General features: G+C 46.8%; 1 protein-coding gene across 2 annotated transcripts in view; it reads left to right on the top strand.

The window, feature by feature from the left end:
* The window catches only part of ACBD3 (acyl-CoA binding domain containing 3), a 36,582-nt gene extending 20,332 nt beyond the window's left edge, over positions 1-16,250 (top strand). The window contains exons 4-8 of one of the 2 annotated variants that reach the window (XM_045982974.1): positions 1,594-1,752; positions 3,464-3,638; positions 7,743-7,929; positions 10,128-10,424; positions 14,134-16,250. In XM_045982974.1, coding sequence (XP_045838930.1) covers positions 1,594-1,752; positions 3,464-3,638; positions 7,743-7,929; positions 10,128-10,424; positions 14,134-14,345 — 1,030 coding nt within the window. In that variant the 3' untranslated portion in view covers positions 14,346-16,250. The remainder of the gene's footprint in view (positions 1-1,593; positions 1,753-3,463; positions 3,639-7,742; positions 7,930-10,127; positions 10,425-14,133) is intronic. The other variant, XM_045982975.1, reaches the window with a different exon arrangement.
* Positions 16,251-17,678: the final 1,428 nt, after the last annotated feature.

The following is a 17,678-nucleotide window of genomic DNA, read 5'->3' as shown; positions in this document are numbered from 1 at the left end:
GACTTCCTCCTACAGTTCCAGCTCTGGCTGTGGAACACACCTTGCCCTCTACCAGCCGTGACAGGTTAAAAATAGGTCATGTTATTGCTGTGTTTTGAGCCCTGGCTGTGGCTCGAATGTGCTGTTCATTACTTATAGGAGTTTGGGGAGAGAAGTGGGGTAAGTCGAGCAGTTTTCGTGGTAGGACCAAGAAATGGTGTCCCCTCAGATCCTCCGAGAGCACCTGCATCCCATCCTCTGCTGTCCTGCCCTTCATACTGTGCTCAGCTGGCTAGCGTGCCCCCCCCCCCCCGCCCCGCCTTCCTCTTGCCACGGGGCCTGTGCTCCCCGGGAGAGGGGCCGAAGGTGGGCTGGAGCTGGGTAGGGGCGGCACCTGCATTTCCAGCTCTTCTTTTTCTTTTTAAATTCAAAGCTTTGATACTTTTTAATGTTCAGAAGTAATATACAGATACATGCGATATAAATATTTTTCATTTATGGCAGTATGTGAAGCACAGACCAAAAACCTTCCCTCCTACCTTGCTTTCTAGGACACATTTAAGGTGTATCTTTTATTAAAAAAAGATTTATTTATTTAAATAAATAATAGTGCGAGTGCACATGCGCATGTCAGGGAGGGACAGAGAGAGAGAAAGTTTAGCAGACTTCTGTGTGGAGCGTGGAGCCTGGCTGGGGGCTCTGTCCGAGGACCCTGAGATCACAATGTAAGCCAAAAGCAAGAATTGGATGCTCAACCGACTATGCCACCCAGGTGCCCCCAGTTAAGATATTTCTTTGCAAACCTTTTCCTAGTCCCTGTTCTTTTCATTAAACAACCATATTAAGTGTCTGCGTGTCAGGCCACACAGTCGTGGTTTTTTTGTGGCTACGTGCCATCCTGGTGGATTATTCATTTTAGAGGCGTGCATCGAGTGCTTGTCCTATCTAGTACCATGCTCAGTGCTGCGGATGGACCGCTGGGAGATAGGCAGCCTCTGCCCTCGTGAGGCACAGACTTTAACAGAAGGGCGGGTGCAGTGCTGAATTTCTCACACAAATGGAATTACAAGCACAGCAGACAGTGGGAAGGGAAAGCCTATGACACTGTGAGCATAGGTGAGGGAAACCTGCTGGGGGTGGGCACATCGTGATCTCAGTGGTCTCTTACTAGTGGATACCTTTCTCTTCTGTGCAGCCATAATTTTTGCTGTGCTCTCACGGATTGTGAGATTGACCCCACAGGATAAATTTCTACCAGTGGAGGGGCGCCTGGGTGGCTCAGTGGATTAAGCTGCTGCCTTCAGCTCAGGTCATGATCTCAGGGTCCTGGGATCGAGCCCCGCATCGGGCTCTCTGCTCCGCGGGGAGCCTGCTTCCTCCTCTCTCTCTGCCTGCCTCTCTGCCTAATTGTGATCTCTCTCTCTGTCAAATAAATAAATAAAAAATCTTTAAAAAAAAAAAAAATTTCTACCAGTGGAGTGTATATATTTCAAATTTGATTAATACAACCACATTGTTCTCTCTGAGTTGTGTCCGTTGTCACTGGGAAAGTCTTCAATTATGTTTAAGCAGGATTCTTGGTACAGGGCTTACTGTGTGTGTTCTGGCTTACAGGAAAGAGGAGGAGGAGCGGCGGCGGCATGAAGAGGAGGAGAAAGAGCGTCTGCAGAAGGAGGAGGAGAAGCGCAGGAGAGAGGAGGAGGAGAGGCTGAGGCAGGAGGAAGAGGAGAGGAGGCGAATAGAAGAGGAGAGGCTTCGGCTGGAGCAGCAGAAGTAAGCGGGTCAGACAGCTTGTGTTTAAGCACAAGAGCTGGACCTCCACAGTCGCTGGGTGCCAGTCCTTGGGACAGCTCTGGGACATGTGCACTGGGAGGGCACACCTGCCGGCGCCTGCCATTTGTACCAGTGATCTGTCCCGTTTCCGAGAGGGCCTCAGCTCAAGCTTCAGTGGGTCGCAAAAAGGAAAGGACTCCGGGTTAGCTGCCAGGACCTAGGGGCTAGAGTGGGGATCTGAGGTGGCTTGCTCTGTCCCTGGGTCCATGTGATCTTGTCTTGCTTCCCAGCTTGTGTGTCTGTCTCCCCCCTCCCTTCTGTTGTCTGCCTTGGTGGACACAAGGCACTGGCTGGGATTGGGGAGAGCCCCAGTCCCAGAGTCCCAGGACAGGGTCTGTTCAGCGCAGCCTGTGTTAGGCGTCTGTTTCTCGTACAGGATTTGGGACCTGAAACTATTTCTCATCCAGGGCTGTGAGAGCAGCCGTGACACAGGAACTGGCTCTTCAGGAGGGAGCCATGGGGACAGGGAAGAAGGAGTTGACACTGACATGCGGGAACAAGGTCTGAGGTTTGGGGACTGGGGGTGGCATTTAGAGGAAACCAGAGAGCATGACCGTCCCTTGATGCCTCGTTACCTCTCAGCAGCTGCTTAGAAAAGCTCCTGCACTAGTTGCACACCAGTGCCTCATTCAGCTTCGGGGAGAGACGAGGAATGCTGCACCTTTGGCAGTGGGTGGTGCCCCCAGTGGGCCCAGTGTCGGGGTCTCTGCAGGAGTTTGTAAGATTTTGCTCATCCCTCTGCTTATGAATCTGTTTGGTGATAGATGGCTTTCTGGTATGTGTTAAGTTTGTCACATAACTGAGGTAGGAAGCCTGTGGTGCCTAGAGGAGAGAAAATGAGATTTAGAAAAAGAGATTACTGTCTCTGTACCAGGCATGCCCAGGTACTATTCTTCCTGTTCTGGAAGGCAGGCTAGCTTTATTTATTTGACAAGGTCGGTGAGGGGCAGAAAGAGAACAAGCAGGGAGAGTGGCAGAGGGAGAAGCAGACTCCCCATGGAGCAGGGAGCCCGATGCAGGACTCAATCCCAGGACCCTGGGATCGTGATGTGAGCCGAAGGCAGACACTTTTCCCTTGAGCCCTGCCACCCTGGCGCCCTGAAGGCAGGCCTTAAAAGCTAGAGACATGGCAAGTTTCCCTCGCTATACTGACACTTACCAGGGCCGCGTGTGACAAGTTCTGATTACTGGGTTACTGTCTTGCCTCCTCCTGCTGTTGGGGTGTTCAGGAAGCAAAGCTGTGGCCAGCAGCTGAATGCCCCCCCCCCCCGCCCTCCTGTGGATGACAGGCGCCCTCTCATAGCCTCCTGCTGTGAGGCCACTCTGCCCCGGCTGCCTGACCCTGTCCTGGCTTTTGCCGCTCCCAGCATTGTGATCACGGGCCAGGTTGCGATCACTGGCACCACCTCCCATCCAAAGCCTTCCCTCTGCCGCGCTGCGTGCCTGTAGGTGCTCCCACGCAGGTATCAGCCTCCCTCTCTGTCAGTGAGGACAGAGGCCGAGTGTCTGGGCCCGGGGCACATGATGGTGGGAAGGTCTTCTCCGCTCCGTCCTTTCGGGGAGGGACAGTGACAAATGAGGCACGAAGATGTTTCCTTTTGCCACAAGCCGTGGCCAGCGGCCGATGCGTGTGTGTTCCTTGCTATTGCAGGCAGCAGATTATGGCCGCCTTGAACTCGCAGACGGCTGCGCAGTTCCAGCAGTATGCGGCGCAGCAGTACCCCGGCAACTTCGAGCAGCAGCAGCTCCTCATCCGGCAGCTGCAGGAGCAGCATTACCAGCAGTACATGCAGCAGCTCTACCAGGTGCAGCTGGCCCAGCAGCAGGTGTGCGGGGCTGGGGGCGGGGAGGCTCGAGTACGCGCTGCCCCCACCAGCCTCAGGATATGAAGTTTCTCCTCCGGGAGACTCGGGATAGCAGATAGAGGACGTGGAAGCCAGACACGGCGGGACCTCTGCTCCTTTGTCCCGGGGCATCCGGGGTCATGTGCACCAGGTTTCATTCCAGTGAGTCTGGCGGAGACTCTGTTGCTGGTCCTGGCACTGTGAGGAATTGGGAAACTCGTTGTTTGTCCAACCATGTCCTCCAGGCTCTAATAGGCCAGGGCAGCTGCCTGTGGGAGGTCCTGTTTCCGGAGGCTGTTGGCTGGTTTTGCAGGCCAATCCTCCTGATGCCGGAGTGAGAGCGCGCTCCCCTGTGCCACAGCGCCCCCCCCCCCCCGCCCCCGGCTCCCCACTCCCAGGTACTTGGCTTCCACACAGGAGTAGGTGGCTCGGGCTGAGGAGCATGGGATGAAGAGCAAGGTGACACTTGGACTCGGTCCTGGCCTTGCCATTGTTGTGCTTGAGATCAGACAAGTTACCTACTGTTCCGATTGTTCTGCCTTTTCTCCCACTGAGCAGGAATGGGGTAGAAAATCCGGTACTGGTCCCGCTCACCTCCCTGAACTCTCAGAGGACTAAAATGAGAAGAAGTGTTGCTCTGTGAAAGTGTTGTGTGCGTATGGCAGATCACTGACCTGTGTTCATTTTTCACACTGGGCAGAGGCACTAATGCCTTCTTGGAGTGAATCTGGTGAAGTTTTACTTCTTACTTTTCACTTAGGAAGTAGTTACCATCTGTTAAACAGGCCGAGGGAAGAAAGCATGTGTCATTGCAGTTGCTCAGCATTTCTTGTCAGATGAAGTGGTCTTGGTTGCTCTGCCAACCTCTTTAAATTCTTTGAAAATTAATATCCTTACTTAAAATACCTTTTCCCTCGAGTCTTTAGCATGAGTGAGAAGTTAAAAAGCACGGCAGATTTTGTGTTTATAAGATGAAAAAGTTGTCAGGGACGCCTGGGTGGCTCAGTGGGTTAAAGCCTCTGCCTTCAGCTCAGGTCATGATCTCAGGGTTCTGGGATCGAGCCCCGCATCAGGCTTTCTGCTCAGCAGGAAGCCTGCCTCTCCCTCTCTCTCTGCCTGCCTCTCTGCCTACTTGTGATCTCTCTCTGTCAAATAAATAAATAAAATCTTTAAAAAAAAAAAAAAAAGAAAAAAAAGAAAAAGATGTCAGACCAGAGTTTATTCAAGACAATAAACTTGGCTTTTCTGAGGAATTTTTTCTCTGTCCTCGAAAGCCTGTTTTTCCTTGAGCGTACCACCCCCTCTTCCTGCTTGTAGCACTATGAGATGGGCTTTGAGATGATTTTCTGGTAGGATAACTCACACGCCCTGCCCTGTTTTTAGGTCATTTAGAGAGAACGAAGTTGGTCAAGTAGGACAAACCGGGAGTCTGTGGAAGTGAAGGGTATGGAACCCGTAATTTAGATTACAGTGATGGAACTCGGTTTTACACGTCGATTGGTGGTCTCTGAGCATGGAGAAGGAAAGGCACTAGGGAAGGAACAAGAAAACTTCAGTCCTCTAATGTAACTTTTTAGTAAATACTGAGCAAAATGAGAAAATACTAACACTGTTCGTTTGGAGGTATAGTTATATGGGTGTTTGTACGTATACCTTTCTGTGCTTTCAAAACCTTCCCAAGGTACAGATGAGAGATGATGTGAATAAATCATTATGATCTGCTGTCTGTAATAGATGTGTATTCTTGGGCAGTGGGATCCCCAGGGGAGTTGTTCACTGTGCTGGAAGGTTTCAAGTGTGGCCACTCTGGGCCTGCTAACCATCCCCAGAAATGCTTTTCTTGCTGCCCTGTCATGCAGGGAGTGTTCTGAGTGTGCCAGCATGTTTTGGCTGTATGCACTTTTTCTAGAAGCTGTACTCTTTCTAGAAAACTCTTGGGGAATGATGGAGAATCTAGGCCTTGGAAAGAGGTATTTTAAAATCTTACATGTATTACCAGCCTGTGTTAGCTGCAGAAGAAAGCGTTGTTCATGGAAGTGATTGGGTTGTAGATGATACGTTACATGTGTGTACAGATGGGCAAAAATATGTCATTATCCCTAATCCATGAGAGTATAAAGGCTTTTTTTCCTGTTATTTCTGTTTCATTTTTTAATTTTTTACTTTTGTAAACATAAGTTCATTTAGGACTTTCATGTTTTATTTACTTTTTTTTTTAAGATTTTATTTATTTATTTGACAGAGAGATCACAAGTAGGCAGAGAGGCAGGCAGAGAGAGAGGAGGAAGAGGAGGAGGAAGCAGGCTCCTTGCTGAGCAGAGATCCCCATGTGGGGCTTGATCCCAGGACTCTGGGATCATGACCCGAGCCGAAGGCAGAGGCTTTAACCCAGTGAGCCACCCAGGCGCCTCAGTCCGTAGTGTTTTAAGACAGTTATCCTTGCAGCAAGGGCGGGGGAGCGTGTCAAAAGGAGGATTCTGGGACACATATAATGTCTTGACCTGGTTGCTTATGTGGGTATGTTTGTTTTATGAAGAATGATCAGTCTGTATATTTGTATATTATCTGTGCACTTTCTCTATGTGTAATTCAAAGTTTCCCCCAAAAGTGGTTAAGTAACAACACTTAGGTATGTCTAATAATACTAATATCCATCTTGTTAGAGGGAGGAAATGTCCCCAAATAGTTGTCCTTTGTATTTAAGATGTTTTTACTCTTCCATTTTGACTTGGGACATTTTTATGAATGCACGTATTTTAATCATAATTATGTAAACAGTGATGGATTTTCATTAAGATTGTATTTAATTCTTAAGTTGATATTTTTTATAACACCATTAATAGTTTTCAGTTCAATTGTGATGCTTTTCTTTTTTTAGTTTATGGTGAAGATTTCATTAATTGATTATTTTTGTTCATAGCAGAGTAATTGCCCATATTTGATTTGTTGATTACTTTGGGGCCCCATACCAGATTTTACTAGTTACAGCTTTTGCCTTTGTGAATTTTTCTTTGTGATCATTTATTTCTACCAAGTTTAATTTTATATATTTTCAGATATTATATATTTCAGATTTTCAGATTTTATATATTTGAATTTTATCAAGTTTTATTGTTGGTTTGTTTTTTTTTTTAAAGATTTTATTTATTTGACAGAGAGAAGAGAGATCATGAGTAGGCAGAGAGGTAGGCAGAGGCAGAGAAGCAGGCTCCCTGCTGAGCAGAGAGCTGATGTGGAACTCGATTCCAGGACTCTGGGATCATAACCTGAGCCAAAGGCAGAGGCTTAACCCACTGAGCCACCCAGGTGTCCCTATTCTGTCGTTTTTTGGGTTTGTTTTTGTTTTTGTTTTTTTGTTTTTTTTTTTCAATTTTTATTTTATTTATTTATTTGACAGAGATCACAAGTAGGCAGAGAAGCAGGCAGAGAGAGAGGAGGAAGCAGGCTCCCTGCCGATCAGAAAGCCCTACTCGGGGCTCGATCCCAGGACACCGGGATCATGACTTGAGCCGAAGGCAGAGGCTTTAACCCGCTGATCCACCCAGGCACCCCATTCTGTCGGTTTTAAGAGCAAATGTTACTGTGTTCAATTTTTGCCTTTAATTGTATTTGGGGTTGATTATTTCTATCTAATTTTTCCTGGTTTTTCTAATATTTCTTAGGTCACAAAAGCGTGACCCAGGTTTTTGTCCGTGAAGATGTTTCATTATTTTTAGCTGTTGGCTTGATACTGTCCTGCTAATATTCATCATAGACAGGATAAAACTGATAAAGTCTATTAGTAATTTTTAAAAAAGATTTTATTTGACAGCGAGAGAGAGCACAAGCAGGGGGAGCAGCAGGCAGAGGGAGAAGCAGGGTCCCCACTAAGCAGGGAGCCCAATGCGGGACTCACTCCCAGGACCCTGGGAATACGACCTGAGCAGCCGCTTAACCGACTGAGCCCCATCAGGCGCCCCCATTAGTAATTTCTTGCAGCACATTGCTCTGGTAGGACAAGAACATGGGGTCAGAGTGCCTTCCAGGGTGAATGTGCCATCTTTAGCTGTCCTGGTCAGTGTGTCTTCACCGTTTCTCCACTTGTAGGCGGCCTTACAGAAGCAGCAGGAAGTAGCAGTTGCTGGGGCTTCTTTGCCCGCGTCCTCAAAAGTGAACGCAGCGGCTCCAGGAGATAGGATGCCAGTCAACGGACAGGCCAGAACTCACACTGACAACCCAGAAAAAGAAATTGAACCAGAAGCTGCAGAAGCAGCTGTGGAGAATGGACCAAAAGGTATGACTTGGCAGATGTGTGTGTCTGTCCAGATGTCATAACTGAGGTTCATGGGAAGTGAGTCAGGAGTCCGGCTTGCTGGCTTTGGAGCACATTCTGGGAGAGTTGAATGCTTTTGTACCCTTTTGAGTCTGAATCTGGTGCTTCTGGTGACCCTTAGCAAAGCAGGGAAGAGCACATCAGAGGACTTTGGATATCTTGGGTTGTGGGTTGGTTATCTGTTCCTATGTGACAAATTATGCCCAGATTTGGCAGCTTCTGGTAACAGCTTTTTAAGTGTCTCACACAGTGGGTGAGATTCCTGGGGTTTTGGGAACTGAGGAGCAGCTTAGCTGAGCGGTGGTGGTTCTGGTCCCAGGAGGGTTCATTCGTGATGTGGGCCAGAACTGGAGTCAGGTGAAGGCTCCACGGGCACCAGAGGCTCTGCTTCCACAGTGTTTTCCTCCATGACTGGCAGGCTGGTGCTGGCTCTCGGCAGGAGGCCACAGTTCCTTGCCCTGCGAAGCTTCTCCTTCGGGCTGAGTGTCCTCAACGCAGTGACTGGCTTCCTCCAGAAAACACGATGCGAGGGACCAAGACAAGTAGTGGTGTCTTTCATGCTCTAACTTTGAAAGTAGTACATCGTGCTGGCACCATATTCTGTTGGCCACACTTACTGACCCTGGGATGTTGTGGGTGGTGACCTCCGAGTGCCTGAACACCCAGACGGGGATCACAGGGTTGGGGGCGTCTTGGAGGCTGCCTACCAAATATTGCAGTATTTTTTGAGACTAAAGTACCAGAAGATAAGTTAGTGTTTTCAAAGGTCTAGCTTTATATGGGCAGCTCATTCATTCCTTCAGCAATTGACTGAAGATTTTCTGAGTGCTAAGGGAACAGCACGAGGCAGAAGGACACATGAAGTGTAAACCGTAGCCGCATACGAGCTGTGCTTGAGAGAGAGGCACTCTGTAGGTTGAGAGCTTGTGATGTGGGGACTGTGACCGAGTCACAGGGGTCAGCAGAGGCTTTCTGGGGGAGAGACGCCTGAGTGGAGAGAGCCAAAGCAAGGCTAGGCACTAACTTAGGAAGGGAAAGAGCATAGCAGGGCCGGTGGTCTGGGCGGCGGTGTGGCTCGCAAGAAAGTTGGTTTCAGACATCTGCCTTGTCTTTGTAGAGTAAGTAACAGAAAACAGCTTTGGATAAGACCTTGAAGATCCCATTGTTTAACCTCTCTTCCCTTTTATCCTTATAAGAATTTATCAATTTTTTGTTTTTTTTTTAAATAATCTCCACACCCAGCATGGGGCTCGAACCCATGACCCCAAGGTCAAGAGTTGCAGGCTCCACCGGCTGAACCGGCCAGGTGGCCCAGGTCTCCCAGTATTTTCAGATGAATCTTTTGTCGAAGGTTCTGTGACCCCGTCTAAAACCTGCTGAGGGATTGCTACACGCAGGGACGTGGCAACAGGACTTTTCCCTTTTCTGTTCGGCTCATAGCAGGGCCATCCTGTCCAGATTTTCCTGTTTCCGTGAGCTCCTTTAGAATAGCCCCTGGAACTTTGGGATCCACAGAGGTCGAGGCTTTTATTTTTTCTTTTTCTTTTTTTTTTTTTTTTAAAGATTTTATTTATTTATTTGACAGAGAGAGATCACAAGTAGATAGAGAGGCAGGCAGAGAGAGAAGGGGAAGCAGGCTCCCTGCTGAGCAGAGAACCCGATGCGGGACTCGATCCCAGGACCCCGAGATCATGACCTGAGCCGAAGGCAGCGGCCCAACCCACTGAGCCACCCAGGCACCCGTGGCTTTTATTTTTTCTTGACAAAGAGACTGAAGTAAAAGCCCAGCTTTGTGTGGATTCAGAAGTCCTACGTCCAGAGATACCCTTCATTATTAGGTTTCCCTGGTTCTAGCTAGGAGGTTTCCAAAGTCAGTCTTAAATCCGTGCTCTTACGTAATCAGAGTGTTGAAAAAAATCACTTCTATGATTGTGGATTGCATGTGTTCCTTGAGGCGTTGTGCTGACATTGGTAGAAAGTACGGGGGGACGCATTGCTGGGGAGCCCGTTTATTCTTGAGTCCCTGACCTTCAGGTAGACTCGATGGCAGGTGGCGCCTCACTGCGGCCGGTGGCGGGAAGGCGGTCCTGTGCAAGTTGGCCGCCTGCTGTAGGTGAGGGCTCGTCCTCTTCAGCGTGTGTAATTCCTGTTGCCTTTAGACTCTCTTCCAGTAATAGCAGCCCCGTCCATGTGGACACGGCCCCAGATCAAAGACTTTAAAGAGAAGATTCGGCAGGATGCAGACTCCGTGATTACAGTGGGCCGAGGAGAAGTGGTCACTGTCCGAGTCCCCACCCACGAAGAAGGATCATACCTCTTTTGGGAATTTGCTACAGACAATTATGACATTGGATTTGGGGTGTACTTTGAATGGACAGACTCTCCGAACACTGCTGTCAGCGTTCATGTCAGCGAGTCCAGTGATGACGACGAGGAGGAGGAAGGTAGAGCCGGTGGTCCGTATTGACGAGTCTTGGGTTGTGTTGGCAAAAATGGCGTGGTTCTCGTGTCAGCCACCCTTATGCTTCCTGATTAACGCTTTCTAGACAGGGATTCATCTCTTCATAAGTGGGAACTCAGCTGAAAAGGCTGGGAGACAGGCCAGCCTGCCAGGAGGGACTGGGGTCCAAACATGACATTGTTTTAACGCCGACAGGTCTGCCTGGCAGTGTGTTATGATAATGCTTCCTCAGTACAGTTTTAATTCCAGCATTTTGTGTTGGAAAGCCAAATGTGCCAGATCATTTCAAAAAATTTTAAAAGAGCAAGTGAGAAATTCTGCCAACTCTGGAATTTATTCAAATTTACAATTCTGATATTAGCTTTTTAGGTCGTTACTTTTAAGATTTTTTTTTTTTTATATAAATACAGAAACTCATACCAGAACATTGTACCTAAAAGAAATGCCAGCTGTTCTTCCCCATTTTACACGAGTATAATTTTATATTTTCACCAAGTGGACAAAACGGAGTGTTAACCAAAATAGTCTAAATCCTCTTGGTTTAGGAAGTAGGTTATAAAATGTATGCATTTTTTTTTTAAGATTTTATTTTTTTTTTTAAGATTTTATTTATTTATTTATTTGACAGAGAGAGATCACAAGTAGGCAGAGAGGCAGGCAGAGAGAGAGAGAGAGGGAAGCAGGCTCCCTGCTGAGCAGACTTAATCCCAGGACTCTGAGATTATGACCTGAGCCAAAGGCAGCGGCTTAACCCACTGAGCCACCCAGGTGCCCCTAAAATGTATGCATATTAATGGAGAAGATGGTCTCCTTAATTCTGTTTTGCAGAAAAGGTAGAGTTCAAGGCTTTGGTCCATACCCAGTGAGCACTTGAGTTCCTGGGTTGGCTTGGCTGAGGCTGGTGTGGAAGGAGTGCCCTGGCCATGGGAGTGGAGAGGCGGCCTCTGGTTCTTGGGACTAGCCAACCATTCGGGTGATGTGCGGAACAGCTGCTTGTGTTTGAAGATGGTTGGTAGCGCTTCCCAGAGATTGCATCAGGATACACTGGAAGAGGCCGTAGTCGGAGATTTGTGGAGGCAGGCTAGATGTTCAGTCCACCGTCAAGGTGCGCAGCTGGATCTGGGCCCCACGCGTGCCGCACACCAGGCCCTCTGAGTCCATGTGTGGTGACACACGTGTGGGCCTATGTTATTGAGGAGCTGCTTTGTCCCACGGAACTTTGATTTCTGCCGCTTTTATCTCTGAGGACTGGAGCCAGGTAAAGCCTGGCCCACAGATCCAGGAGTGAGGAAAGAGCAAAGCAGAGGCAAGAGAGACCCGAGCAGGTGTGCCCCAATGCCCATGGCAGGTGCCCCTGAGCAACATCAGGGCTGGCAACTGGCCTCTCTGATGTGCCACAGGGACTCCTGAAAATCAGACTGTTTGCAAATGTCTCGGACAGGAGGTGTGTGTGTGCTGACCATTGTACCGCTAAGGAGCTTTGTGGCTAGTGTAGAAGGCTCTGCTCAGAAGCACGTTGGGGTGATCTGTTTCCCCTGGCTTGCCTGGAGAGTCTCCAAAGGGAGGCTGTCCTAGTGTGAGCCCTCCGCTGACTGTCGTTTCTGGGCCAGGGATTGGGTGGGGCACCGGTGAACCGCAGCTGGGGTCCAAAGCCTCTCTGGAGGCGGGAGTCAGGCCGCACACTTGATCTTTGCTCTCAGTTGTGACGTCCCTCAGATGGAAATGGGCTTACTTGTCCTCACGCCAGCCCTAATCATAAAATGATTTCCATCTAAATCTAAGCCGTTAATACCCGTGTGAACGGGAACAACAGTGAGGATTTATTGCTCCCAAGAGTTGTTTGCAAAGAGTGCGCATAACTTTATCCTTCTTGAAGATTTAGCTCACAGACTGCATGTGTCCCCATGGCTCCTGAGGAAGGCCACCATGCCACTGTGTCTTGTCCCCACAGTGCATTTTATGGGGGTCCTTTTAGCTTGGATTAAGATGGAAGAGCAGTCCAGTCTTTTTGTTTGTTGCTTTGGGTTTTTTCCCTCCATTGGGTCTTGAAAGCTACAGGAGTTTGTTCTCTCTGCAGAAGGGTGGCTGTTACCCATCTTCCTGCTCTGATTCTTCCCTTCTTTATTGCTGCCAGGTCCCAAGTCTTTGCTTAACTTGACGAAAGGTGCATTGCTCATCTGTCCCAGTAACCTTTAGTTTTACAGGTTTTGAACAAAATCTGGATCTTGAATACCAATAATCTGTTCATGGATTTTTTTTTTAAGATTTTTAAATTTAATTTTATTTATTTGACAGACAGAGAACACAAGTAGGCAGAGAGGCAGGCGGAGAGAGAGAGGAGGAAGCAGGCTCCCCACCAAGCAGAGAGCCCGATGCGGGGCTCGATCCCAGGACCCTGGGATTGTGACCTGAGCTGAAGGCAGAGGCCTTAACCCACTGAGCTACCCAGGCACCCCTGTTCATGGATGTTCTTAAAAACAATAGTTTGCATTTTGAATGGCTCAGTATTTCTCATTTGCAAATGAAGGACATTTAAGTATTGCTGTGATGAAGCAGATCTGGTTTGGGTCTATTTATCAGAATGTCATTTGTTTTTTTAAGGAAACTTTTTTATTTTAGATTAATTTTAGATTTATAGAAAAATTGCAAAGAGTTCCTGTGTACTCTGCATACAGTTCCACTTAATGTTAACATCCGTTTGTACTGCGATACGTTCATCATCACTAATGAACCGATGTGAATACATTGTGATTCGCCAAAATCCATATGTATTCAGATATCCTTAGTTTTTATCTAATGTTCCATGATCCCAAGCAAAATGCCACATTACCGTTAGTTATCCTGTCTCCTTCAACTCCTCTCTCCCATGAGAGAGTCTCAGACTTTACTTGTTTCAGTTCCTGATAGTGACCCCTGACAGTTAACTGATGTTGTCAGAATTCACTTGCAGTGTTATGGACCCAAAGGTCTTTTATCTCCCGTGCTGTGTATTCCTAACCTGTTTGCCTGGGGTTATTTATATTTGATATGTGGAACAGGTTTTAAGCTTGTTCATAATTTCTCACTCCTGTAGGTTTCCAGAGGTATTTTTTTCCTAACCTCGTATCATTACAGTTCAGAAACTATTAAGTGGGACAAACCTAGGATCAGAGCTCCCTTTTTGCCACTGGGGTTGTCTCTGGGTTGCCATGGGCCTGTGGCGAAAGGAGTAGATTTTCAGAGTGTCTCTGAATGCCTCTCTACTGTGGTTTCCTCATTTTACTCTCTGAGGTGTACAGAACATGATAGTCCTCAGGAGTTTGATCGCCCCTTCCTAAAACAGAACTTTCATGTTGTTGAGGAAGAGGACAAGAGCATCGTTTTCCTTGTTGCTCAGATAAGCAAGGTTCTGCCTGGCGGGAGGAGTGAGGACTCGAGTGGGTGTCCCTGCGGAAGAGTGGGGCTCAGATGTGGGAGCGGTGGGCAGAGTCGAGGGAGAGAGAGGTGCTGGCTGCTTCCCCCACTAGGTAGCAGCTGCCGAGATACAGGAGTGAACAAATGAACGAGAGACGAAACTGGGACATGCTCACGGGCACATACATTGTAGAGTGGCTCCAGAGAATTCCCGAGGAGCCGTTTCTCAGAGGAAGGACGGGGTTGCAGTGCTTGAGGCAAATGTGGTTTCCCAGTTCTGTTCATTGACGAGTCTCCATTCTGTCTCACAGAAAATGTCAGTAGTGAAGCGAAAGCCAAACAGCACGCCGCCAAGCCTCTGCTGGACGAGATCGTGCCTGTCTACCGGCGGGACTGCCATGAAGAAGTGTACGCTGGCAGCCACCAGTACCCAGGGAGAGGGGTCTACCTCCTCAAGTTCGACAACTCCTACTCTCTGTGGAGGTCAAAGTCTGTCTACTACAGAGTCTATTACACTAGATAAAGATGTTGTTACAGAGTCTGGAGTCTAGGGCTGGGCAGAACACAGCATTTAGTTTGGAATTTCTTTGGACTTTTCTGGAACATTGCAGTCAGTGTTTATCCTGTTGATTTTGGTCTGACGGCTGGTGAACTCTTGTTGGAGCTCAGGGTTCCCGTGAGACCCTTTAGCATTAATACTCTGGGGCTCCGGGGATTCCTCAGAGCCCTCCAGTCCTTGGGTGCTGCCCACCAGAGTCACTAATGGATGCTGAAGTTCCAGGAGCTACGTGTTAAATCTTTAAGGTCTCCAGAATAAAACCTCCCCACGTTGACCCCACCTGGCTGATGGTGAGTCCGTTGCTGCCTGCTCCATGTGTCTTATGAGAGCCTGTAGTTACAGGGACCGCTGATGGGATGGCCTCATGTCAGTACTCTGCCTGAGGTGCAGCGGACTTTGATGAAGGTCATCATTTTTAAAACTTAAAAACTCAAGACCTCACAGATGATTGTAGACAGATTGCCTCAATTCAGTTTTGTTCTGAATGACCCAGATTGTTTTTGCTTTGAGCTCAGCTGTTCACAGTTGTAGTACAGAGAATTACTTTCTGAGATAATCTTAATGTTCAAAGCTGATTGATAACTGAACTATCAAGACACCTAGAACACCTCAGAAATCTGTCTTAGCAAGCCTGTGCTTGGTCCTTTGCTCTTCCTCTGGTACTCACTCTTCCAAGTAACAAAAGCAAAATTAACTCATTTTTGTCTCGATTGGGCTTTGTAGAGCATCTCAAATTAAAACCGTTTTCTACACAAGCATATAGGTAGGGGTTTTGTAAACTCAAATTGGCACCTACTGAAGTAAAATATATAAAATCACTTAAATGTAATTCGCTGTGTAAGGAATAACGTTGCACTAAATGGAAATCACTGCCAGAGACAGTCCATTTTCTTTTCATGTGTTAATACTTAGGCACAGAGCCTATACGATTCCAGTTTGGAATTGCTTACTAGAGAGACTTGGAAACGCATATGCCCATGCTTAAATTTTTTTATAGCTTTAATCTGTATTATGTCTTTATAGCTGGGAAGAGGTACACTTTTGTTTTTCTTACTGAAAACAAATATGGATTAATTGCCTCACGTTTGTATAAGTGATCAACTAGTGTAGAGATTCTTTTTTCAGAAGGGAGGGTGGTACAGCTAGAAAGTGACAAAGACGGCAATACACATGTTACTGTATGTTGTTACTGAAATACTTAGATTTTTACAATTTCAAATCATACATCACTTCTCGTAGGAGGGTCTCTGTTGATTAGCTGCGTTGTATACAGTTCCCTACATAAGGGGCTGTTGGTTTCTGTGTGCTGCATTTGTTTTTTAATACCTGGTTTTTTACATACCTAACTCTGTTCTCTTTTGGTTATTCGGAAACTGGATTATTTTCTCTCCTAAGCAGTGCTTAATTTGTGTTTTTTAATTTTGATTCACTAGTTCCAGCTCAGAGGTGTCCACACTGTTCTGTCCAGAACACTTTCAGGCTCTCCGTCAGCTCTCGTGTATATATGGTATAGAAACCATGGCGTTAGGCACTTCTTGGCTTTTTTTTTTTAAATGAGAAAATACTGTATTTAAAATGTAAAATAAACTTTTAAAAAGCAGGCACTAATATATATTTCTTCCAGCCTTTGATTACAGATGTGTCCTTGCACATGTGTTAAGGTGAATTATCTTCTAAAAATATCATTATTCTCGGGAGCAGTGTATGTCACTTTACATAAGCAGTGGTTCCTGTCATGTGCTCATGTCAGAACATTTTTTGGTTTTAAACTTTTTTATTGCCTTTGGCTGTTGATTAGTACAGTACAAGTGCGATTTCAAAAAGATCTTGAGAATAATATATTTAATCAATTAAAATGTTTATCTGTAATCCGTTGATGTTTCATTAATACAGTTACTCTCTGAAGCGTTAGTCCTGTATTTCCTCATTTGGGAAGGAGGAAAAGAAATGGCCCAGAAGATCTTTTTTTGTTTTAAAAAGTTAAACACCAACAACAAACTCTTTCTGACTTATCAGTTTTTGCTGGGAATTGCCCCAGTGAGTTGGATACATTTTAAAGTTTTCAGACTGCTTGGTGGAAAGGAAAGCACTGACTTTTCCTATTGAAAGGGACTTACGATTATTACCCCTACACAGCCATGTGCGTAGTGTATTTCTTGACGTTCTGGGACCGCCTGCTCTGAAATCCTCTCTGAGGTCTGGGCCCTGCAAAGCAGTCAGTATAACGTGGAGCACGAGAAACGGTTCTATAAATGACCGCCCTGAAATGCAGGCTGACTTGGACCTCAGATTTTGTTTGCTTGTGGGAGAGACAGAACAAGCTGGTTATCTTGGGGTTTTATTGCTGTGTTGGGATACCATGAATGATTAAGGAGTACGTCTTGGAAGCCATGCCACTGAGTTTGGTTCTTTTTTAATAATTCCTTTTTTTTTTTTTTTTTTACGATTTTATTTATTTATTTGACAGAGATCACAAGTAGGCAGACAGGCAGGCAGAGAGAGGAGGAAGCAGGCTCCCCGCTGAGCAGAGAGCCGGATATGGGGCTTGATCCCAGCAGCCTGAGATCATGACCTGAGCTGAAGGCAGAGGCTTTAACCCAATGAGCTACCCAGGTGCCCCTCTTTTCTTTTTTTTTTTAAGATTTTACTTTATTTGACAGAGATCACACGTAGGCAGAGAGGCAGGCAGAGAGAAAGGGAGAAGCAGGCTCCCTGCTGAGCAGAGAGTCCCAACGTGGGGCTTGATACCAGGACCCTGAGATCATGACCTTAACCTAAGGCAGAGGCGGTTAACCCACTGAGCCACCCAGACTCCCCAACCATGCCACTGAGTATTGACCATCCACCTTATGGAAGAGGAGGAGCAACCAGTTCAAAATCATAAGTGATGGCTAAAATTCTTTGGGGGATCCCAAGTGCAGCAGCCTGTGACCAAAACCAGCTTTGCGTCGTCTTTCCCTAGCTGAGCTGAGCTCAGCACTTTCATCAGCACCCTGAAAATGTGTGCCTGTGATCTCCTTGGGAGAGAGCCAGTCTGAACTTTTATTTCAAAATATGTATTAATCGGACTTGGGCTTTTATCTCACATGTATTCACTTAAGATTCTTCAGCTTGCTTATGGAGAGCTTTTTAAGATCAAGTTGACTGCTGTCCTTCCAACACCCTTCTTTGGAATTCATTACGTGATCCTTATTTCAGGTGCTTATTATGTTGCTTGATTTATTTTGTAATGAAAGAAGCATTAGCTCCATTCTTATTAGTTAAGTTTGATTTGATTAGGATACTTAATTTAGTACC

This window comes from Meles meles, chromosome 17, assembly GCF_922984935.1.
Source record: "Meles meles chromosome 17, mMelMel3.1 paternal haplotype, whole genome shotgun sequence".
Classification (NCBI taxonomy): domain Eukaryota; kingdom Metazoa; phylum Chordata; class Mammalia; order Carnivora; family Mustelidae; genus Meles; species Meles meles.
Note: the sequence above shows the minus strand (reverse complement) of the source record. Positions and strands in the feature narration are given on the sequence as shown.